The sequence below is a fragment of the Carassius carassius genome, chromosome 19 (assembly GCF_963082965.1).
Source record: "Carassius carassius chromosome 19, fCarCar2.1, whole genome shotgun sequence".
Lineage (NCBI taxonomy): Eukaryota > Metazoa > Chordata > Actinopteri > Cypriniformes > Cyprinidae > Carassius > Carassius carassius.
The window spans coordinates 21,007,777-21,033,380 of NC_081773.1; the positions used below are offsets into that span (position 1 = coordinate 21,007,777).

The following is a 25,604-nucleotide window of genomic DNA, read 5'->3' on the forward strand; positions in this document are numbered from 1 at the left end:
TAATGATAGTGAACTTCCCTCGAACACAGTGTTGAAACATGTGCAACAGGGAGGAGGGGGGAGATAAAGCTCTCTGCCATTTCTCTGAAAGTTCAGATTTCCCTGCACTCTGGAACAGACAGTTCTACCTGGAGTTTCATTGTCAGATATGAAACTCTACTTCTGGCCAGGGGTCCCTTACGGTTTGGCCATTTTGGCATTCCTGTGTAATTGTGCCACAGCTGTGGAGAGACGCTATTACATTGCAGCTGTTAATATTAACTGGGACTACATTGCCGGACAGCAAAGGTATGAAAAAGATAATTAATTCTTAGAATTTTAATTGATTCAGTTTGATTGTTTGCCTTTTGTTTGCTTGGTTCTTGTATATCACAGATAAAGTCATTCACTATTGTAAAAAAGTAACAAATACTTACAAATCTGTACTAAAACAGTTTATTAACTGACAAGCAATAACATTCAAAGTAAATATTTTAAATTTCATGAGTAAGGAAACATGAAGACATATGAAACACAAGTAATCCCAAATATAACAAAATGTTAAACCAGCGCCAAGAAATACTGTAAAGTTTGTTAATATAGTATATATGTCAAGACTTTATTCAAAATGTATAAATATTTCACCATGGTAATTTAAGTAAATTGAAATCAAAACAACAACAACAACAACAAGAACAAAAATAATATAAAATTAACTGAAATAGGATATCTTAAACCTTAAACTTATTTTATTTTGGCTAGCTGCTAAGTAACATTTCTCATTTGCATTTAGTTTAACTTAATGCACTTAAATAATGAAAACGGAAACTTAATTTATTTATTAACCGAAATGGAATTTATTAAGTTAATAATTAATAAATCTATATCAACATTAAAAAAGCCAACAAAAATTACTAAAACTTTAAATTCAAAGGAAAGTGGAAAATATAAAACAGTATTTCTATGATACTAACACAAAACTGCATTATCACACAATTAGAACTATGTGTGTGTGTGTGTGTGTGTGTGTGTGTGTGTGTGTGTGTGTGTGTGTGTGTGTGTGTGTTTTATTTGCTCATCTCAGAAATGTATTGATTGCTAGTTTTTGTTGTATTCCAGGACTGGAACGTCATATAAAAAGGTTGTATACAGGGAGTACAATGAGGGATTCACACAGGCTAAAACACATCCCTTGTCCTCAGGTATTTTGAATAACAAAGATGATGTCTTTGTTTCAACATTAAAACCCAAACGTCATTATGCATAAGTCATTTACATTACAATTAAATTAAGTTTTAAATCATGATTATTTGAAACTAATGTTTTAGGGCTACTTGGGCCGACACTGCGGGGACAAGAGGGTGACACAATCATCGTCACTTTCAAGAACATGGCAGATCATCCCTGCAGCATCCACCCCCATGGCATTGCTTACGGGAAGCAGTCAGAGGGTGTGTTCTGATGTGATTGCTGCAACAGTATGAGTGACGCAGGAGAATTGTAACACACAGCACACTAATAACAAAGTAAAAAATAGACACTGTGCTATGAAACAACACACAGACACATTTCTAGAGGGAAGTTGTTTAGAGAACATTATAGATTATTTTAGTGCTCATCTTTTGGCTGAGTCAACACTTTGCGTAACACAAACATCTGTGTTTGATTTCTTTGGAAATATTAACCAAGATACAAATTAACCACAGGTTGTACCTAAGTCCAAAAGTCCAATATTTACAGATAGACTATCCCCATTTATTTCTAAACCCAAAACCTTTTTTTTTCTTTTTTTTAAAGATAAATTGATGTTGGTTTTATTGTAATAAACACAATCTGAAACTGCATCCTTCTCACACTCCTAACATTTCCATTTAGGATCTTTATACTTTGACAACACATCACTCTATGAGAAAGAAGATGATGTAATTTTACCTGGCCAAGAGCACACATACCAATGGGAGGTGACGTCTGAGGTGGCCCCTATGGATGCGGACCCCCCATGCATCACCTACTCATACCTTTCCCACTTTGACATAGTCAAGGACTACAATACAGGGTTAATAGGCACAATGTTGATCTGCAAGAAAGGTATGTGAGGCAAAAACCAGATCATGGATTTATAATGTGATGTTTATTATGACATTTATGCTTAGATGGGTTAAGATGCCTACGTTTATTTTCCTCTTGACCACTAAATCTCATCTCAACACATTTACTGAATGGCTACGCTCTTATTAATTATTCATTCATTCATTCAACCATTCAATCATTCAATCATTCATTCATTCATTTCTTTATTTACAGGATTATGGTGAACTTTTAATTTATTTTATGTTGCTGGGTAGATTACGTACAAATTGAAGTCCGTTACTGATTCCAAATTCCATCACAAAAAAATTAAATTAAATTACACATTGTTGGTAATATAACCAGACTACTTTTTGATTACTTTTGCCCTCTTCTCATTGAACTCAATTTTCACATTGATTTAAATAGATCAATCTTATAAAATAAAGTGTTTAAAAATAACATCAATTAAAATAAAACACCAGCTTAAAAAACTGAAATATTATTATTATTATTTTTTATTATTATTTTTTTTTTTATTAATTTATTTATTACATCCAAATGTGATATTTTAAGAACAAGTGCTTAATTTTTGGAATCTGATTGTAATCCAGATTATATCAGTTACTACCCAGTATTGCCTATTTGTTACTTTTGTACAGTAGATTTGTACAGTAACATATATTTTATATAAGTGAATTTGGCTAGAAGGCTGCAGGAGTTAGTGGGTATAAAAATGTCAAAATATAGGCTTTAAAATGTGGATCTAAAAACTTAGACTCTATAGTGAAATCATTATTGGAATATTTTACTAGTAATAATACTATTGTAGACTGAAACAAAAAAGTATCTAATGATAATAATTTCATTTTAATGAATAACAATTATTTAATTTCTCAAAAAATATCTAAAATAATATAATATCTCAAATAATCTTGATTTCTTTGCTTTCAAATGTCAAACCACAGAACATTTCTTTCCCCAATTTCTAATTTCTTTGCCTGTGAATCCTTGCAAACCTATTACGGAATTCAAACCATGACTTTTGACGAAAACTAATTATTCAATAAAAAAAATGCAGATGTGTTTATTTATTTACTTTAATAAAAAAAATTTTTTATTGAAGTTTACCCTATACACGTTTGAGTTTCTCAGAAATTACACAACTATAAACAGCTCTGTTTGTCTAGATGATTAATGTGTCTCTGTCCCACAGGCACCCTGGACGGCTCCGGAAATCAGCTTCATTTCCATCAGGAGGCTGTGCTGTTGTTTGGAGTGTTTGATGAGAACAAGAGTTGGTACAGCACTGGGGGCCCTGAACAGGCACACAATGTGAAATACACTATAAATGGCTACACAAATGGCTCTATACCAGGTCGGTTTGATATTTTTCACACATAACATCATTTCTGCAAATCTACTGAGGTGTAAAACTCCTCCTTGTCATCCTCCAGATCTGGACATCTGTGCCCACTCCAAAGTCAGCTGGCACCTGCTGGGAATGAGCTCTGAGCCAGAGCTCTTCTCTGTGCACTTCAATGGGCAAGCCCTGGTGCATGATGGCCACAAAACCTCATCTATTGGCATCATTAGTGGAACTGCCACCAGTGCCAGTATGAATGGTATCCACCCCGGCCGCTGGCTTATTTCCTCTCACATTAGCAGGCACTTGGAAGGTAAAAACTGCCCGAAAAACCACAAGATTTCATGAATTATTTATTTAAAACATCAATATATATAGTCTCTACTTCATAGCTTTGTAGAACCACTATTAATGCTGACAGTTTGTACTTTATAAAAGTGATTACAGTTCCATATGTTGATGTCATATTTGCAGCTGGTTTGAATGGATACCTAAATATCAAGACGTGTGATGAGTACACGGCACCAAAGAGACGGCTTACCATCCAACAGAAACAAGAAAGTCAAGTGTGGACCTACTACATAGCAGCAGAAGAGGTCATCTGGGATTATGCTCCAAATATGAAAGAAAACATGGATGGGTATGTGTACAGTGATTCATCAATAGGACATGTCTTTGTCTGAGCTCCATTCTAAATGTTTTATCTCACTTTTATCCACTCAGGGATTTCCGATCCAAATATTTAAAGCAGGGGCCTCAGCGAATAGGTAAAAAATACAAAAAAGCAGTATTTACTCAGTATAAAGACGGCACGTTTAAAGAGAGAGCAGAAGATAAGCAGAGGAAGAAAGAGCTTGGGATTCTCGGGCCAGTGATAAGAGCTCAAATCAGAGATGTCATAAAGGTATAAAGCTTCTCACTTAATCACCGCTCTAATCATTACTATTTTATTTTATTTTTGGGTTAAGAACATATTTAATGTTTCTGGTCAGGATACATGATGATTGTGATGATGTTTCTATAGATTGTCTTTAAAAACAAAGCATCACGTCCGTACAGTATCTATCCTCATGGACTGACCATTGATAAAGCAGCAGAAGGAGCCAATTATCCAGCAGAAGGTTTGTTTGATATTTATGAATTTATATTTCATCAATTCTACACTATCCATGCATAAAATTCATATATGCATCTTTATTTATTTATTCATCTGGTGAAAAACTGAATGTACAATATAGAACCCAGTAAAATACAAAATAGCACAATCTCAGTTTTTTTCCAATATCAAGCAGCCCTATTATTTAAAGTTCTTTATCAATGAAAAGATACCTGTAAAATCATAAAATACCAAAGGTAAGCATGACTGATATGAGAACATGCTAAATATAATTGCTGTTCATTTGAAAGGGAACCAGACACACGGGATTCAACCAGGTCAGAATTACACATATACATGGAGTGTGTCTGAGGAAGATACACCAACGGACAGTGACCCCAGATGTCTGACCAGGATGTACCACAGTGCAGTGGACACTCCTCGAGACATTGCTTCTGGTCTTGTGGGTCCTCTTCTCATCTGTAAGAGCCAGTCCCTCAACAAAAAGAATGTCCAGGTAACTGCTTTCCATTTGCAAAATGCAGTATTAGGTCACTGAGTCAGAGTGGTTGAAATGAAACTAAAGAATAATTTCTATACAATATCACTGTTTAAGGCACTGAAACACCTTCTATTGGAAGACTGTTCCAAACAGTAGGCAGCAAAGTAATTGTGCCTCATATGCTACCTTTTTGCACAAAATATAGGGCAGCGTTGTCTGTATCCTTCACAGATATTGCGAAACTGAGAAAAATGTAATCCAGCACAGCAGAAATGATAAATACAGCTACATGGATTGCATTACTGAATCAAAAAGGCATCTATTAATTTCATTTCATACAACTATAAATTCGATATTTTAACCAATATTTGAGTGGTATATGTATCTTTTGAGCTTAAAGTTTCACAGTCTTATCTTAGTGACAAGCCAATATCAAAATGTGAGCAACACTTAATGGAGCTGCTAATATTGTAGTGTTTTGAATAAATGAATCATGAAGTGTGACTTTATGATGGTTAACATTCTGCCTAAATAGCAAAGCAGCTCACTTAGTTTTGGATTCTGAAAGCATTTCTCTTTTTTAGCTGAAAGCAGACAAAGAACAGCATGCCATGTTTACTGTTTTTGATGAGAACAAGAGCTGGTACCATGATGAGAACATTAACACATACTGCAGTGACCCCAAAAGAGTTAAAAGAGATGATCCAGAGTTTTACAAATCCAATGTTATGCACAGTGAGTGCTTTTCTGATATTTAGCATATTAGTGTTGTTGATTCATATTTGGTACATGTATTTATTGCATCAACTTTGGCAGCAATCAATGGCTATGTCTATGAGAGTGGCCAGGAATTGGGATTTTGTAATGGTGAAATCGTGACCTGGCATGTATCAAGTGTTGGCGAACAAGATTACATCCAGACCGCCACTTTTTATGGCCATACATTTGAGCTAAAAAACAGAGAAGAGGATATGCTCAGTCTATTTCCCATGACTGGTGAAACTATCACTATGAACATGCTTAATATTGGTGAGTATCCAAATTATTTATTATGGACTTCGTTTAATTTTAAGACATTGTTAATGACAATACAAAGCAATGTATTTAACAAAAACTATGAATTTAAACTCAGCATACTTCGCCTTATAGGTATTTGGCTTTTAGCATCACTGAACTCTCATGATTCCACGAAAGGGATGAGGGTGAAATTCAAGGACCTTGAATGCTTCAGAGATTACGTAATGGAGTATGATTATGAACCAGAAAAATTCACTGTATGGAAACCTGCGCCCATCAGTGATATTAAGAAAGAGGAACCAAAACAAATAATCCCTATCGTGGTTGATGAGGACACTGATAATTATGCAGCAGAATTTGGCTTGAGGTCATTAAAAAGCTTTAAAGATGATGTTGAGTTACTTGACCTTTCGATACTAGATTTTGATGATGGTTTATTGCCGACTACTGAGACAAAAAGCCCGACCCCAAGCGATGAGTTGGACAAATCACACAATGCTACTTTTGGATCTTTCAATCAGATTCATGGTTTATCAACTGAGGAGGCTGGTTTGGACAAGAGACAATCTTCAAATAAAGTCTTGAATGAAATCACAAAAGAACCATTGCTAAACAAGACAAGCATTTCTGATTCCAAACCAGAGGTCATGTCAAACAATGATACGGACAGTGTTATCTCAAATTCTCCAGTTGTAGAAAGAAACGTACGCAGTGCATCAACAAAGCCAGTGAATGAAATGGAAAGTGTCTCCACAAATGTTACTCTGGATAGTGAAATAAATACCAATATAGTAGAAAACGGCAGTTCATCATTGGAGACAGACAGTTTCTCTGCTTATACTACTCAGTTAGCAAATGTCAGTTCATCACTGGAGACAGACAGTTTCTCTGCTTATACTACTCAGGTAGAAAATGTCAGTTCATCACTGGAGACAGACAGTTTCTCTGCTTATACTACTCAGGTAGTAAATGTCAGTTCATCGTTGGAGACAGACAGTTTCTCTGCTTATACTACTCAGGTAGAAAATGTTAATTCATCATTGGAGACAGACAGAGTCTCTGTGAATACTTCTCATTCTCCGGTAATTGAAACCAACATCACCCACACAATGAATGAAACACACATTTTCCCCACTAATACTAGTATCAATTCATCTGATGCTCCAGTTGGTGACAGAAACATTAACATGGAAGGTGACAGTCCATCTCTAAATTCTTCTGAATCAAATCTCTTGATTTCAAACCAAACTTTGGTCAACAAAACAACAATTCAAGCAAACACTAAAAATAACCCTGACTTAGCGGATGGTGACCATGATAGTTCGGGACACGTGTTTATATACCATGTGCCTAGTCCTGATTCTCTCTCCAACAGCTCGGAGACACAATCTGAGGAGGATTTTGTGCTTCTAAATGGTGGTCTTACCTCTGAAATTTCAACAGATTATAAGACTGTTGTAGAATATAATGTCTCACCAAAGGACACACCAGAGGAGATTGGTGAATTAAATGAAAACAAAACAAGGATTCAAGAACTCAACAGCACAAAGGTGAATTACACCAGTGAGATGTTTTCGCAGATAAATTCTGAAACTGAGAGCATTTTTAATCTCAGTTCGTCTTCGCCTTTGAGAAACGGCACTTTGCAAAGCAACGAGTCTGAATCTTCAAATGCAACTTTGTCTTATTCCAGTCTCGACCTTGAATCTGAAATAACAGAGAACGGAACATCATCCATTAATGTTACAATGAAATCTCACAGTGAAATTTTGAGAAATGCATCAGAGCTCTTTTCTTCAGACAGTGCGAAGAATATGTCCTTTTCTCTTGGACCTTTCAATGTTTCAATCACGAAAAACGGCTCAGAAAGCGAAAGTGAAGAGGAAGTAGTCATCTATCTGAAGAACAATCACAGTGAGGCCATACTCACATCTCATCTCTATCCAAAAGAAGAGCACTGGGGTTATGAAGGCAACCACGAACTGGTTCATATGGAAATCCCAGATCACATGAACAAATACATCTCAGACAATTCTGCAGCAAATTCAAATAAACCAAAGACTGAAAAGAAAAAAAAAGTAGTTCACCAGAGGGTAAAGCCGAGAAAGGGATATGGCATGAAGACGAAGAAAAGGAAAGAGTATAAGCCACAGCCACCTTCTGATGTTTCTCCAAAGGGTTTTTCTCCAAGAGGTTTTGGACCTTCTGGGTTGACCCCAAGGGGAAGCAGGCCTATCTCTAGCGAGGAAGACCTGATGGAGAAATCCATTGTCATAGGAGTGCCAAGACGCGATTTCAATGATTATGAGTTATATGTTCAAAAAAATGAGCAGAGTGAAGATTTTGAAACTATGGTTGATACCCCAGAAGAATATGAATATATAGAGTACAAAGACCCTTATAGCAAAACAGCAGATATTCAAAGACCAGCGCTTGATGTAACATCCCAGCATTTCTTAAAAATTGCTGGAGACAAGAATACCAGAACTTTTTTCATCACAGTTGAAGAGGAAGAATGGGATTATGCTGGTTATGGGCAGAGGTACTGTTGGCGTCATGTATTTCAAAAAATCCACATTTTGCATTTCTTGAAACAAAAAGCATGAATATTTGAATCTAAAAGCATATAACCTATTTGTGAAATCACTTTTATGTTTGCAAAGGAGGCCTGATAAATCATCTCAGAAAGAGAGGCCCACATCTTTCAAAAAAGCGGTGTTCAGAAAGTACCTGGACAGCACCTTTAGTATCCGAGACATCCGAGGGGAAATGGATGAACACCTGGGAATTCTGGGTCCAGTCATTAAAGCTGAAGTTGATCAGACTGTTATGGTATATCACTGAATATGTGAACATACTTTTGCACAAAAAATACGATTAGAAGCAAATCATCATAAACAAAAACATAAACAATTACATTCCTGTTTTTCGTGCTAGGTATTTTTTAGGAATCTTGCCAGCCGTCCATACTCTTTGCATGCAAATGGAGTAAAGTATTTAAAACAAATGGAAGGCCTGAGTTACGAAGATGAGTCACCGTACTGGTACAAACAGGACGATGCCGTACAACCCAACAACACCTTTATCTACATGTGGACTATAAATTCCAAATCTGGGCCTCAAAATAATGAATCTGACTGTCGAACGTGGACTTATTACTCTGCAGTGAATCCGGTAAGCATGAATGGTTCTTAATTTTCCACTTAACTAAAGATTGCTCCATGAGGGCTGTCCATAACTCAATTTTAATAACGAAGAGGTGCCAAACAACTATTATTAATTTCGACTTAACAATTCAATTCTTTTCTTGCATAGGAGAGAGATATAAACTCTGGGCTGATTGGACCGCTTCTGGTGTGCAGGAAGGGTACACTGGATGAAAAGCCTCTGGGCAGAAGAGAGTTTGTCCTGCTCTTTATGACGTTTGATGAGAATAAAAGCTGGTACTACGAGGAGAATCGGCAGAGGATTGAAAGGAAAAACAAAAGAGCAGTCATGGATCCAAATTTTACAAATAATTTAAAGTTTGACGGTAAGAAAACTGTTTATCTTCAGCTTTTTTATCTCCATTATTTTAATTGTAATGGGGTATTTATACTACAGTCTTTATCATTGGATTAATACTAAATAAACTGAAGCAAGTATCGAGAACAAATAATATATATATTATTTTATTTTTGTCAGCTATCAATGGTATTATCTACAGTCTCAAAGGATTGCGAATGTACACAAATCAGCTAGCGAAGTGGCATCTGATCAACATGGGCTCTCCTAAAGACCTCCACAGTGTCCATTTCCATGGTCAAACATTCATAAATAAGGAATTAAAGGACCACCGTCAGGGTGTTTACCCACTTTTACCAGGTGCATAGTGGTGTTAGAAGATACTTACTTATCTAGATGATCTACTATAGAAAGGCCATTCACGCTCAGATCCCGTCATTTAGGTGGATTTGCCACACTGGAAATGTTGCCTTCAAAGCCTGGTCTCTGGCAGCTGGAGTCTGAAGTTGGACTCTCACAGCAGAGGGGAATGCAGACGTTATTCCTTGTGTTAGATAAGGGTATCATACACAATTTATCATGCTGATCTTATTAAAAGAAAACAATTGATTCTGTCAGGTCTTAAAATCTTAGCTGGTCTGTTGCAGTCTGTGATCATCCACTTGGTTTCATCTCTGGAACTGTGAAAGATGAACACATATCAGCATCTGACTATAGAGGTAAGATTGGAAAGTATAGCTTTTCATGTAGCATGGTCAGGGTCACATTATTAACACATTTAAACTGTTTCTAAGGACAATGGTATCCTCATTTGGCCAGACTACATAATACAGGGAAATACAATGCATGGAGTACGACAAAGACAGGACAGTACATTCAGGTAACCACTCATAACACTGTGCAGAAAATTAATAAATAAATAAAGAAATGCTAATGACTAGTTACTTGAAGAGGCTGTATCCTGCATTCCAGGTGGACTTCCAGAGGCCGGTAGTGATTAGTAAAGTTGCCACACAGGGAGCCAAGCAATTGTTAGCACATAATTTTGTGCTGAACTACACCATTTCCTACAGCACTGACAAAAAGAAGTGGACTTTCTACAAGGGAGACAGCGATACTGTCAGAAAGGCAAGTGACTATTTCTGTGTGGTTATAAAGTGAATGTACATTTCAGCATAAGGATCTGCTCACAACGATATTTATAATTTTAATTTACCTTCTCAACAAAGTTTGCTTCCTTTGATGAACCAGAGTTCCCACAGTCTTGGAAAACCCAGACTCCCTATTTAATGTAGTGTTATTTCTAGATCTGGTACAAAGTAATGTAAACTAATAAAATCTAACACCATGGGCTTTTGTATGATGAATATACATTACATTTACTAGTTATATCAAGATCTGAAACAAATGGGGGATCTAATGCATCTACTAAAACGTATGATATCCTGAAATTGTATTATTTTAATTTTAATTATAATAATTTTTGTTAAATTTACAGAATTGAGAAGGTTTTGAATCCAAAACTAGGGATGGGGGGCATTTGAACATTGGTATAGACATTGGTTGAGAAGAACTGCACTTTTTCATTCTTTTTAAACTAAATCAAAACATTCTGTGTGCATAGCCCATAAGATCTGCACTGTGTTTTTCAATGCCCAACAGACTTTTGAAGGAAACAGCGAAGCTTATGACACGAAGGAGAATATATTTTTCCCAGCTCTGATTGGTCGATATGTGAGGCTGTATCCTTTACATTCTTACAACTACCCAACTGTCCGTTTGGAGTACTATGGTTGTGAGCTTGATGGTATGAACAAAAATTACACAGATTTTGTTTTCTCATACTGCCTTATAAGACACAATACAGTTCAGTTCCATTTTACTAATCCTCCTCATTGTGCTGGCAGGTTGCTCTGTGCCATTGGGAATGGAAAGTGGTGTCATTACAGATGCTCAAATCACTGCCAGTTCTGTGGCCTCCAATTGGTACACTGGCCAGTGGCATCCTTGGTATGCGCGCTTAAATAAATATGGGACTGTCAATGCATGGCGAGCCATGGTAACTAAGATATACCTCATAAATGAAACCCTTAAAGGCATTTACTACACTTCAAACCTCAAGCCTAAATAAACTGTTTGCAATTACAGAACAATGACATTCAGCCATGGATCCAGGTGGAACTCAAGGACATAAAGAAGATAACTGGAATTATAACACAGGGGGCCAAATCATATGGCAATGAGATGTTTGTGACAAAATATTCTCTGGAGTACAGTGAAGATGGCATGAGATGGACAAAGTACACGGATGATGAGGACTATGAACAAAAGGTAAGTGGTCTATCTTTTCAGGATTGGAACAAGTTTCTGCACACATCTAACCAGTGTTTTATGTTTTAAGACTGAGAAAAAAACTATTTTCTTTTATTTTCACAGACATTTCAAGGCAACACAGATAACAATGGCAAAGTAAAGAACTACATCTACCCGCCAATATTTTCCAAATTCATCCGGATTATTCCAAAACAATGGCAGAAGTCCATCACTATGAGGATTGAGCTGCTTGGTTGTGATTTTGAATAAACACTGTGCTTTCAATGATATGACAATATATTTTATTGTATGTGTTGTAATTAAATATATTAAATAAATAAATGCAAAATCTTTTTTTTAAAGCGCATCTAAATAACTTTCCTAAAATATGAGGTGGATGAATGCAGTCATTTTTAATTGTCTTCCCACAGTTTACAGCACGCACATGCCACCTAGTGTTGAATTAATGTCTGCGCGCTCTGGGTCAGTCCAACACACACACACACACGCCTTTATGCTTAGATAGATAGATAGATAGATAGATAGATAGATAGATAGATAGATAGATAGATAGATAGATAGATAGATAGATAGATAGATAGATAGATAGATAGATAGATAGATAGATAGATAGATAGATAGATAGATAGATAGATAGATAGATAGATAGATAGATAGATAGATAGATAGATAGATAGATAGATAGATAGATTTCGTCAAATTATTTTGCTGTTGTTTTAAACATAGCTAAATCTAACTATTAATTTTAACATGTGTAGATATTTTTGGTGAACACATGCATAAAAAAAATTACAAAACATTTTTTGCAAATATGATTCCCCATGAGAACATTGCAGAGTAGAGTCTGGACTGTCTGCAGTCGAGATGGAGGGAAGTTTTCAAGAGGATTTCCGACGCCATTGTGACGTCAGCAGTGCCTCTTTATTCACCGCCGACCGCAGCAGCCGCAACAAATGAACACCCCTGAATCATTTAATACTTTGTAACTGCGTTGAAACTTTGAGCATGCGCCTGCGGGAAGCATTTTTGTTCCGCGAAAGCGTGAGAAAGCAAACTCAGCATCTTGCAAGCGGTGAGAAAGTTTTTGGATTAAAGTTAGTCGTCGCAGACTAACAAAGACAGCCGGAGAAAGTTACTAGTGCTGGACTAGAGAGGGATATCGCCTGGCCTGGAAAACTGGTACGTTATCCTTGCATCTATCATTGCATTAGGATAAATTATGCAATTTTTATTCGAAATGCACGGAAACACATTTTGTGCAATGCAAAATATCGCTGTTGTTGGAAAAATAGAGATGGAATCTCTCGCACGCTCTCCGCTAGCTGGTCACATTGCTGTGCTCATAGGCTGTGCTGTGCTTTTTCATTGGACGTGCATCATGGTGAAAGATTTATTGAAGAGGCATGACAGATGATCCACATCCAGTGGCCCTAAACGCATTTTGGAAACTTAAGCTGCACAGAAACTATATGAAATTCATTGCATTAGATTTTAACTTAAATGGATCTACATAAAGTTTTTCCTTATGTGATATATTTACCTGAAGTGTGCAATTTTTTGTATTATGATATAATAATGCTAAGAGTATCAATTCTTATGTATTTATCTAATGCAGTGATACATATTAAGTGTGCCTTAAGTGTCTAAACATTTGCTCTGATTTGTATTGTTTTTTTATTATTGTTAGTTTCTTTGTTTTTTATATTTTATTTAATGACTTATGATTGTATTGTAAATGTAATGTTGTCTACAGTAAAGCATGCATATAGTTGTGAATCATGTTTCATTTTACATCCTGTGATTCTAAATTGGTAGAAGTCTTCAAATCTGAGCACAGTCTCTTCAGACTATAGTCCAGTTCTTAACAAACAGCCTATTGTAACAATGTGCCTAATCCACATTTGCACAATGTATTGTACAAACAAAATCAGCTTTACAGCTTTGTATTGCTTTACGGGGACACCCTTGAATGAACCCACCACACCAGATCATTTCTTCATCTTGAAGCATTCAGATTTTCCAGACAGCTTTTATCAGACTGTATTTCCTCTCATTTCTTGTAGTTCATCAACATGTCTGTCCAGTCCTGGGTACCCAGCAGCCTCCTATAATGAATCGCTCTAAGAATGGGACAGCGGTGGATAACTCCACTAACGGCCTGGACGACGACGGGCTCGTGGTCCTGGAGTCTGTCTCAATCATCATCATAGCCATACTGGCATGTCTGGGGAATCTGGTCATTGTGGTGACCCTATATAAGAAGCCCTACTTACTGACTCCCAGTAACAAGTTTGTCTTCAGCCTGACTTTGTCCAATTTGCTGCTGTCTGTCCTAACGCTACCCTTCGTGGCGGCCAGCTCAGTGCGTCGGGATTGGATGTTTGGAGTGGTTTGGTGTAACTTCACAGCACTGCTCCATCTACTCGTCAGCTCATCCAGCATGCTCACTCTGGGAGCCATTGCCATTGACAGGTCAGTCGTTATGTAAGCATATCCTACAGTTTGAGGAATACTTGTAAATAAGGGTTAATAGGAGTGTTTATGATAAAGAAAAGGAACTAACGATTAGTGTCAAAGTTTAAATTTAATGACTCTAAAAAGTGATAACATATTTTCCTTATACATGCAAGTGTACAGATTGTAAAATAGTTTTTACATTTTTTACCAATTTTAGTAATTTATTCATAATATAATAAGTAATACATATAATTTATGAAAGTCACACAACATGACATTTGACAGCCTGGACTAACCTTGCTTTGTCCAAAAAATGTACAGTTTAATTAGTCTAAATTATTTGCTAGATTTTTTGCATTGGTCCTATCTGTCATATAATTTCCGGTTTAAATTTTTTTCAGAATTTCGGTTGGACTGTGTGATTCTGAATTGGTGGACAAACTTTACTTTAAATATTAAAGGGTTAGTTCGCCCAATTTGCAAAATTATGTCATTAATAACTTACCCTCATGTTGTTCCAAACCCATGAGACCTCCGTTTATCTTTGGAACACAGTTTAAGATATTTTAGATTTAGTCCGAGAGCTTTCAGTCCCTCCATTGAAGCTGTGTGTACAATATACTGTCCCATGTCCAGAAAGGTAAGAAAAACATCTTCAAAGTAGTCCATGTGACATCAGAGGGTCAGTTAGAATTTTTTGAAGCATCGAAAATACATCTTGGTCCAAAAATAGCAAAAACCACGACTTTATTCAGCATTGTCTTCTCTTCCGTGTCTGTTGTGAGAGAGATCAAAACAAAGCAGTTTGTCATATCTGGTTTTCGAACGAATCATTCGATGTAACTGGATCTTCTTGAACCAGTTCACCAAATCGAACTGAATCGTTTTAAACGGTTCGCATCTCTAATACGCATTAATCCACAAATGACTTAAGCTGTTAACTTTTTTAATGTGGCTGACAATCCCTCTGAGTTAAAACAAACCAATATCCCGGAGTAATTCATGTACTCAAACAGTACACTGACTGAACTGCTGTGAAGATAGGGCTGGACGATATGGCCAAATTTTATATCACGATATATTTCTTAATTTCGGTCGATACGATATAATTTCGATATCGATATGAACTATATAAAAGCCTCAGAAAAACTGCCAATAACGCCCACAACGGATGTCTGTACCTACAATCTTCTGAGGTTAATTCATTTTAAATTAATTATAAAATTATAAATAAATAATAAATTAAAATTAATTTGCCAAGTCTATGAAACCTCCTCCTATAAAACTACATAATATTTTAGAAATAAAAACGGTACAAATAAATGAACGTTCACCTTTTATTTGTATTTAACCTTTATACAAACAAGAAAAGTGAAATAAACATAAGACTCTCAGACTGACCTTATTAATATATTTATCTTTAAACAATAACAGGCTGATTATATTATTCTTTACACAAAACTTATTGTAACAAAACTTGTTCTTATAAACCAAAGTGCTTCAGCCAGGATAAAAAAAATATGAAAAGTGCTCAGCTGCAGAAAAAAGAGAGAAAAAGAGTGAGCAACAAAAAAAAACACATGTTGCTGGGGCAGGGACATTGTTGAGTGTTGATGACATCCTATGACAGGCTCTAGAGGTTTCTGGCAAGAAATACAAGCTGGTCTACATTATCTGGCTTCAGAGATGCCCTTTTACATGTGACAATGTTGCCACCTGTACTAAAAACCCTCTCAGAGGGGGAGCTTGTGGCCTGAATGCACAAGTAATGTTGTGCCAGTTGACTTACTCTAGGGAAGTTGTTTTGATAAACCTTCCACCAATCCAGAGGATTTGAGTCATTGTCAGCATGTGGAGACAGAAGGTAGTTGCCGAGCTCCCTCTCAACTGCCTGCTGTGCACTCAAGTTTTCTGTGTCAGTAGTAGTGGTGGGCCTGTTTGAAAAAAAGCTAGCCAGAGAACGCTTTGTTTTCTTGGGTGGTACAAAAGTGTCTCTCATGGCTTCTTCTCTGGACTCCTCTTCCCTGACCACAACAGATCTCTCTCCCTTCAGCATCTCCAACACAGCTCTCTCTTTGATGTATTCTCTCTTCTCCTCCTGAGTGTACTGAAGCTTGAATCTTGGGTCAACGAGGCATGCCATGTCAAGTAGATTATCCATGGCTGGGTCATCATATTTTTGGTTAAGAGTGAGTGAGTGAGTGAGTGAAGTGACATTCAGCCAAGTATGGTGACCCATACTCAGAATTTGTGCTCTGCATTTAACCCATCCGAAATGCACACACACAGAGCAGTGAACACACACACACACACACACTGTGAGCACACACCCGGAGCAGTGGGCAGCCATTTATGCTGCGGCGCCCGGGGAGCAGTTGGGGGTTCGATGCCTTGCTCAAGGGCACCTAAGTCGTGGTATTGAAGGTGCCCTTGAGCAAGGCATCGAACCCCTTCACACTTAAGGTATCCCATCACTGTTGTCTTTATGGTCCTGGTGAGCTCTGTGTCATCCTCTGCTTCCTTCAAGATGGAGGTGTTGAAGAGATGCATCACTGGTTTTAGAAATGATACACTGACATAGGATTCACCAGACAAGGCATCAGTGAATTCGAGGAGTGGGCTTAGAGCTGCATCTATAGACTCTAAAACATCCACATCTTGCCAGTTAGGAACCAACGGTCTGGTCTTCTTGTCCTTTGAGAGGACTTCTGTGATGGCCCTTTTCTGCTCCAGAACCCGCTTCACCATTTGTTGATGGGAGCCCCATCTTGTTGGTGTTTCACTGATGAGCTTGTGCTTTGGCAAGTGATACTCCTCCTGAGCAGCTGCAAGGTCCCGTTTCTTCTTCCAGGAGTAGGAGAAGGCAGCCACCACCTTTTTACAGACCCCAATTGCTCTGTCCACCCGCTTGTCTTGGTTTACTTTCTCTGTAGACAGTGAAAAAAAGCAATATATACTTTTAATTTGTATTTATATTTTAACTACAGTTTGTCGTTTAATCATATTATTCTTACTGCAAAATTCTTCTGCTTGCATAATTTTTTTTTTTTTACTTCACACTTGATTTGGCAAATTAACATATGTAACAATGTTCATATGTTCACATATGTAAACATATGTTCCAATGCCAGTAAAACACCTTTGAATTTAATTGAAAGAATTGCTGTATGTATAATCCATACAAATATGTCTTGAATAAAGATTAAAGGAATAGCCTATAAAATCACTTAAATAGGGGGAATAAAATCACCTAATAAACTACAGGGTAAGTATTATAGTTACAACTAAGTACTAATTAAGAACAATGATTTAATATAAACAAAATCAATTAAAGCTGCTGCAGTCCGTAACGTGTGGCGCTCTGCATGCATCTTGTGGAAGAACATTGTAGCCGGAACTACTTCTCTCTGTTTATGTCTATGACGAATCACGCAGGTACTGGGCTACTCCGCAGCAGAGCCGAGCCGAAGTGGTTTAAAATAGTCCGAATATAAACACTTATTATACTGTACCGTAGTGATTCAGGATAAGACAAAAACACGGTTTGGATATTGGATTCATGATGTACTGGCTCATTATATAATTTTTGACCAAAAAGGTTACATGCAGCTTTAACATAACACTACCATTTATATTGCTGTGTATAACTTACCAATAGCAGAGTTCAGTCGATGCCCGAAGCATTGTAGTCTTGTCCATCTGTTCAACTCAGCGGCTTTGATGATATTGGTCCCGCTATCTGTGGTGATGCAGACCTGCCGGTCCTCGCGGAGTCCCCAGGAGGCGAGCGCATCTGCAAGTCCGGCTGCAATTGATTCGCCCGTGTGATCCTCAGGGAAGTAGACCGTCTGAAGGCATAAGCTGACAAGCTTCCAATCTTGATCAATAAAGTGGACTGTCAGGCTCAAGTATGGTTCTGAGGTTCGGCTTGACCACAGGTCAGCTGTGGTCGCGAAATATGACACTGACTTCAGTTGTTCCTCCACCCTTTCCCTAACTTCACCATAAAGTGCAGGGATAGCTGCGCGTGAAAAATATTTTCGCCCAGGGAGCTCGTATCTTGGGTCGATGATTGAAATCATTTTCCTGAAGCCCACGTTTTCCACCGTGGTAAACGGCATCATGTCCTTAGCCAAGAAGTTTGTTACAGCCTTTGTAATGTCTTTATGACGTTTAGACTGTTTGTCATAAGACATGAATGCAGCGATCTGTGTTTGCTGCATGGGTTTCTCTTTTGACACAACTGGTGTTGGGGATGATGATGGTGGTGTGGTTTGAGGGACAGGTTGTTGGCTTAAACTTTTATGGTGCCTCATCTTCTGACTCTCAGAATATTCTATCGGGTGGAACTGCTTCAGATGGTGGAACAGATTTGATGTGTTCCCGCTGCTAGTCGGCACTACTCTCCGGCACATTTTGCAGCACGCTGAAACCTGAAGTTTATCAGATCTCAGATAGCCGAACCACTTCCATACCACTGAATTAGTCTTTCCTCTCTTATCAACCATTTCGTCTGATTTCTCCTCACTTGTGGAAGCTCGTTCAGTCACATTTGTGTTGCGGTCAGGGGCGCTCATTTTGTAGCTAAAATTTGCCGCGTTGGAGATCAGCCTACTACTTCTTTTTTTTTTTTTTTTTTTTTTTTTTTTTTTTTTATTAAACTTCAATATACAAGTACATCAAGTACAGATTTTGTGTACAAACAGTAACAATCACGCCAGGGGAGAAGACAACTAAGATAACATACAATAAAAGAAGAAAAAAATAAATAAAAAAAAAAATCATACAAATGCATTGTAAAGCAGAAACATTGTATGTGACCTAACAGCTTTCTTATTCGTAGAGCAGGAAATGGAGGAGATGTATTGTTTTACATTAACGCAAAGTTCAATAAAGGTAGGTTTCTTATTCTGGAATTTCGATTTATGAATGTAAAACGTGGTCAAAATAATAATTAGATTGATTAGATAAAACTCAGAGGTAAAGTTCATGTCATGGGTAACAAAACCAAACAGTACATTTTCCCATTTCAGCATAAAGTCAAGATAAATATGGTCGGCAATATATTTACTTAGTTTACTCCAAAGCAGCCTAGTATGAGGACACAACCAAAATAAGTGCACAAGTGTTTCTCTTTGATCTCCACAAAAGGAGCAATTAACATCAATATCTTTTTTAAGCTTCTGTAGGTAATGATTAGTTGGGTAAAACCTATGAAGCATCTTAAATGAAATTTCTTTAACTTTATTCGTTAAAAAAAACTTATGCGGCAGCAGCCATATTTTATTCCAACACATATCACCAACAAAATGAGACCAATATGGCACTGATGATGGTACAGTGATAATTTCTTGCTGGAAAGATCGGCAAATGTTTTTATTTACACTTTTACTCTGAACTGAGAGACAGCTTTTACCAATATGTGTTTCCAAAACATTCCCTAATACAGGGGGATTGTCATTTCCCATAACACCTCTAAATAACGATATTACACCTGTAGGGATGGCATCAAAGACAACAGAAAAATCCTTTGGGGTGACAGGGATGCCAAATGTAGTGAGAAATTCAGAGTAAGAATAAAGCCGACCATCCTGATTAAACAACTGGCTAACCAAAAAAATATTGTTTTCAAACCATTGTTTTAAAAAAAGTGATTTGTTTTTAAATAGAATATGCTTATTGTTCCATATGTAGAATCTATGAGAGATCAGCTTACTACTGCTGTGCTGAGCACTGGTTGCGTGACTCGCGGTGTACGTCATCACGAAAGTAGCCAAACGTCAGTCAGTGACAAATGCTGTTATGTATATTATTATTATATTATATAATATTATATCGAAATATCGAAAATGTGTTTAAAAATCATATCACCGTTATTGAAAAAAAAAATATCGCGATATATATTGATATTGAATTATTGTCCAGCCCTATGTGAAGAGAAACTAAAGATGAACACCGAGCCGAGCCAGATAATGACTCGTACATGAGTCAAGAACCGTTTCTGTCAGACGTGTCAATGACGCCATTACGTCGAGCGCAAAAGAACCGCTGAACAGTTTTCTTCAACCGGTTTATTGAATCGAACTGTCAGAAAGAACTACTGGTGATCCGAAAACCGATGCAACCGGTTCTTGACTCGTGAACGAGTCATTACCTGGCTCGGCTCTGCGTTCATCTCTCTCTTCACAGCAGTTCAGTCAGTGTACTGTTTGAGTAAATGAATTACTCCGGGATATTGGTTTGTTTTAACTCAGAGGGAGTGTCAGCCACATTAAACAAGTTAACAGCTTAAGTCATTTGTGGATTAATGCGTATTAGAGATGCGAACCGTTTAAAACGATTCAGTTCGATTTGGTGAACTGGTTCAAAAAGATCCGGTTAGATCGAATGATTAATTCGCGAACCGGATATGACAAACTGCTTTGTTTTGAACTGTCTTATAACAGACACGGAAGAGAAGACAATCCTGAATAAATCCGTAGTTTTTGCTATTTTTGGACCAAAATGTTTTTTCGATGCTTCAAAAAATTCTAACTGACCCTCTGATGTCACATGGACTACTTTGATGATGTTCTTCTTACCTTTCTGGACATGGACAGTATACCGTACACACGGCTTCAATGGAGGGACTGAGAGCTCTCGGACTAAATCTAAAATATCTTAAACTGTGTTCAGAAGATAAACGGAGGTCTAACGGGTTTGGAACAACATGAGGGTAAGTTATTAATGACATAATTTTCATTTTTGGGTGAACTATCTCTTTAATAGAAAATCCAGTACAGAAATTAAAAACATTGTATTTATGAATTGCATTTGAATATGTTTTAAAATAAATCAAAGACAGACAGAAAATTACATGCCATGACATTTAAATCCAGGCTTGCGCGAACAGATCCACTGTTTTTATAAACAAGATGCACACTCAAAAATACGAGACCTATTTAGCTTTATCAATACACAAACCTAGAAGCCACACTCTGCTTTATTTTTGGCAGCTAGTCATGTGTCTCTCATGATGGAATGATTGAACTGTATCTGTTTTAGATCAATATCTATCTCGTTCTAGGTACTATGCCGTTTTATATCCCATGATCTACCCCATGAAAATCACAGGAAACCGAGCTGTGGTCGCAATCGTTTATGTGTGGCTCCACTCCCTGGTCGGATGCCTGCCGCCACTTTTTGGTTGGTCCGCCTTTGAGTTTGATCGCTTCAAGTGGACCTGTACAGTGGCTTGGCACAAAGAAATCAGCTATACTGCCTTCTGGGTTACGTGGTGCTGCCTTCTGCCGCTGGCGGCCATGCTGGTCTGCTATGGCGTCATCTTCCGCGTGGCCCGCATCAAAGCTCGCAAGGTTTACTGCGGAAGTGTGGTGGTGCCTCAAGAGGAGTCCAGTTCTCAAAAGAATGGTCGCAAGAACTCCAATACTTCCACATCTTCTAACGGAAGTCGCAAGAGCCTGGTCTACTCTGGGAGCCAATGCAAGGCTTTGGTCACCATTCTGGTGGTTTTGGGGACGTTTTTGACCACTTGGGGTCCATATGTGGTAGTAATCAGCACTGAAGCACTGTGGGGTAAAGACAGTGTTTCTTCAAAGATGGAGACACTGGTCTCCTGGCTGTCCTTCACCAGTGCCGTGTGTCATCCACTTATTTATGGGCTGTGGAATAAGACCGTACGTAAGGAGCTGTTAGGCATGTGCTTTGGTGACCGCTACTACAGAGAGTCTTTTGTTATACGGCACCGGACCTCTCGTCTCTTTAGCATCTCTAACCGGATAACGGGTGAGCCTGCTGCTGCTGTCAGTTGTATCCTGGGATTCTTCATAATCTAATGTTTGGTATGGATGAGATGTCTGAAGATCTTTGTTGTTTGACAGATTTGGGAATGTCTCCTCACCTGACGGCCATGTTGGTGGGCGGTGGGCAGCTCCTGGGTCGTGGAAGCAGCACTGGAGACACTGGCTTCAGCTACACCCAGGACTCAGGTAGACCTTCTGCTGTTTATAACATGTCAATTTAAGGGAATAATCCATCCAGCAATGAAAGTTGTCATCATTTACTTACCATCACATTGTCCCAAACCTGATGACTTCCTAGTTTCTTCTGTGGAACTAAAAAAGGAGGTATTTTAGCTTAATGTATTTTAGGGACAGTTCCTGTCAGTTTTAAAAAAAGCACCATGTAAGTACCACAAAAATAGTCCATGCCATTTCTAAAGTCATACTTGACCAGTTTTTTATGAGGAACAGGCCAAAATTCATGTCACTATTCACTGAAAATCTTCTCTTCTATTGCAGTTCTTAAATATCCCTTTCACTTCTGCATAAACTGATGTGTTGCATTCAGCTGTAAGTCATACAACAAATACGGTTTGACATTATTGACCATGCATCAGTTTGAGTATTTGAAAACTGAATCAGATTTGAGTCATAAACTGGAAGGCCTTCAGTCAAGAACAACCTAAATAACTTAAAGTCTGTTCCTCACACAAAATCAGATGGCTTTAGAAGACTTGTATAATGAATGAACTGTAAAAAAAATACTTTTGTGATACAGGTTTGTCTTTTTAAATAATTTTAAATCTCAATATCATCAATTTCAAGTTTTGTTTTATAAAAGAGAACTGCACAAACCTTTTATCTTAAATAAAAATCTCCTTTTTTCTTTTTCTTGAAAAATATAAAAATGTATAGTAACATTTTTGAGTGAACTTTGCCTTTAAAAGAATTATTAAAAACCCTTTTGATTTTGTAATAATATCTTCTTCTTTTTTTCAGGAATGCACAATATACTAGTTATCATTATCAGCTGTTATTGGATATTTAATTGCGTATTAAATGCTTAAAGTTGCTCTCTAAAACCTCTAATAATTTATTAACAGTTAAATGTAATTTTTATCAAATGTCAATATAAATATCAATGTTTCATGCAATACATTGTAATGGTGTGATGGCTAAATTCACTGGTGTTTAAACTGACTGATTTTAGTTTTTATTGTTTTAATTTACATTGACAAAACTACATTTAATGTAATTTTTTATCAGTATAGGCCATGGTTTTAATACTGCATCCTTGCCTCTTTGAATACAAGGAAAGCAAACCGAATCGACCCCCACAGCTCTTAGCAGTCAGCTGAGGTGGTTTATTGGCTTGTAGACTGTTGTTATCGGGGTGTGCCATTTGAGGAAACACAGAGCCCATGAGTATCGCGTAACAGACAGACGGCGCTGCTCAGCGGCTCTCCTACAGTGTCCAGACTGGTGTGGGTGGGTGGGTGGTGTTGAGCAGTGTTAAAACTGATATTTGATTGAAAGATGCCTGCTGTGATTTACCCTCTAGCTACAGACGTCATGCTGTTGGACAGCTACACCTCAGAGCCCTCCCACTCAGCCCACTGTGCTGCCAATAAGAGGAGAAGTTCTGTCACATTCGAGGACCAGGTGGATCAGATTCCTAAAGGTATCTAAACATGTTCTTCTTTTACATCTAATGCAAAAATGTCTTTGTTAGTTGCAGTAAAAAACCAAGCAAACAGAAAGTAGCTCTTCAAAATTTAATTTGACACCAATTCTGTTAGGTTCAATATAATAATATTAATAATATATATATAATAAATGCATGACTAATGTTAGGTGTTGGTAAGAAAGTGTTTTTATTTATTTAAAGAATTCTATGCTCAAGAAGTCTGTTACAGTAAAATGTGTATTATTATTATTACTATTTTAAATAACTGTTTTATATTTGAAAATTTTATAATATAAAATAATTCAACCCTGTGAATATTAGTTATACAGAAGAAATTGTATAATTTTATAAGACTTTATAATAATCATCTTGCTTCACTTTGCAAAATGAGTTGATTTTTTTTTGTGTTTGTCATCAGCATGTTATAGAGCTTTGACAAAGAAGCATCTTAAAATGTCTTTTTCTCAAGGTGACCCCTCGGTAGTCCAAGTGATGGCAGACATCCATAAGTCTTTGGACAGCTTTGCGTCTTCTCTGGCTAAGGCTATAGAGAACGATGCCAAGCTTCAACTCTTCGGGGAATGGAGTCAAATTCCAACAAGTCTGTTCACAGTACGAAACACACAGAGAGCTCCCCGTTACCTGGATGGACAGAGACTAAGGATGGAAAGCATCGATGAAGGAATAGTTAAAGATGATGATGAGGATAATGATGAAGAGCACGAGGACAAAATAGGTGACAGTTCCATGTAGGTCTTTGACTCGGTAAATGGACCAGATCTGTAGCTTTTAAAGGTACAAGGAACACATAAGATACATGTTTACAAGTATACAGTGATTTATCTGTCACTCACCAGAATAAGTTATGCTTTTGTAACATAAAAATTATTTTAAAATCACTTACAGCCCTCATATATTGCCAGGTATTTTGCCTGGGTCGGGTACTGTGTGTATTATGTTTACTCTTTTCTTTTAAGGAAACTGTAACCACTCTATTTTATACGTCCTGACTGTTTGGAAGAATGATTATGCTTCAGCTCCTCTCTGCTGTTTTAATTTCAGGTCTGTTAATATATTCAGTTATCATAAGTGCCACCAGGTTTATAGAAAATATACCAAATGTCTTTGGGGTTATATTGATGTGGCCAAAAAAAAAAATATTGCTTTCGGGCATTGAATTAACATGTAAATGAGAGAGAGATACTGGGCATGATCAAAGGTAGAATGCCTCTTAAAATGCTGTTTTATCCATAGTTTTGGGGGAAAATCTGATAAAAAATGTTTTGACTGAATGTAATGGTGCGAGAAAGACACTGGTACAATTGCACTTGAAGATTTTGTTACGTTTGGTCAGTGACTTCTCACATCTGTTTTTGTTCCTACTAGTTTTAGTATACTTTGAAAATGTACTCAATAAGGATTAATCGGTCTTTTTTTTTTTTTTGCATTATGCCAGTCAGTTATATATACTAATATTAATAGGCCTTTTTGTAATTTGGAGCGCTGCTTCTGGCTGCACTATTTGTTTGAAAACCACAGCACATAATGTTTTTTTTTTTCGTACTGTGTTATTAAATTCTTTATGGGTACTCAACAAGCTTTCAGTCATGTTTTGTTTGAATCACAAACACTTTTAATGTCTCCGGTACATGGATTGAAAAGGAACCAGAACTTAATCCGAAAATCTGTGGAAAAACACAAAAATGGCTTACATTCCTTAACTGTGCTGAATGAGGTTAGCATAGAATGGCACACTATTAGACGAGGAGATATTTCATCTTAGCTTTTCCCAGCGATCACTAGTCACTTAGCAG

The 25,604-nt window shown here is 37.2% G+C and overlaps 2 protein-coding genes across 2 annotated transcripts; both read left to right on the forward strand.

The window, feature by feature from the left end:
* Window positions 1-87: 87 nt before the first annotated feature.
* On the forward strand, window positions 88-12,134 carry f5 (coagulation factor V). The gene is made up of 25 exons (XM_059500253.1): window positions 88-288; window positions 1,099-1,181; window positions 1,308-1,430; window positions 1,855-2,067; window positions 3,263-3,424; window positions 3,504-3,725; window positions 3,887-4,052; window positions 4,136-4,316; window positions 4,437-4,533; window positions 4,820-5,025; window positions 5,595-5,745; window positions 5,827-6,039; window positions 6,160-8,569; window positions 8,691-8,859; window positions 8,965-9,201; window positions 9,343-9,559; window positions 9,712-9,891; window positions 9,975-10,091; window positions 10,179-10,250; window positions 10,326-10,411; window positions 10,504-10,663; window positions 11,156-11,338; window positions 11,439-11,590; window positions 11,680-11,862; window positions 11,968-12,134. Exons 1-25 carry the CDS (start codon window positions 149-151, stop codon window positions 12,112-12,114), a joined length of 6,270 nt encoding a protein of 2,089 aa, XP_059356236.1. The 5' UTR covers window positions 88-148; the 3' UTR covers window positions 12,115-12,134.
* Window positions 12,135-12,649: 515 nt separating this feature from the next.
* On the forward strand, window positions 12,650-25,387 carry gpr161a (G protein-coupled receptor 161a). The gene is made up of 6 exons (XM_059500260.1): window positions 12,650-13,044; window positions 13,929-14,337; window positions 21,389-22,107; window positions 22,203-22,310; window positions 23,665-23,784; window positions 24,260-25,387. Exons 2-6 carry the CDS (start codon window positions 13,976-13,978, stop codon window positions 24,541-24,543), a joined length of 1,593 nt encoding a protein of 530 aa, XP_059356243.1. The 5' UTR covers window positions 12,650-13,044; window positions 13,929-13,975; the 3' UTR covers window positions 24,544-25,387.
* The last annotated feature ends 217 nt before the right edge of the window (window positions 25,388-25,604 follow it).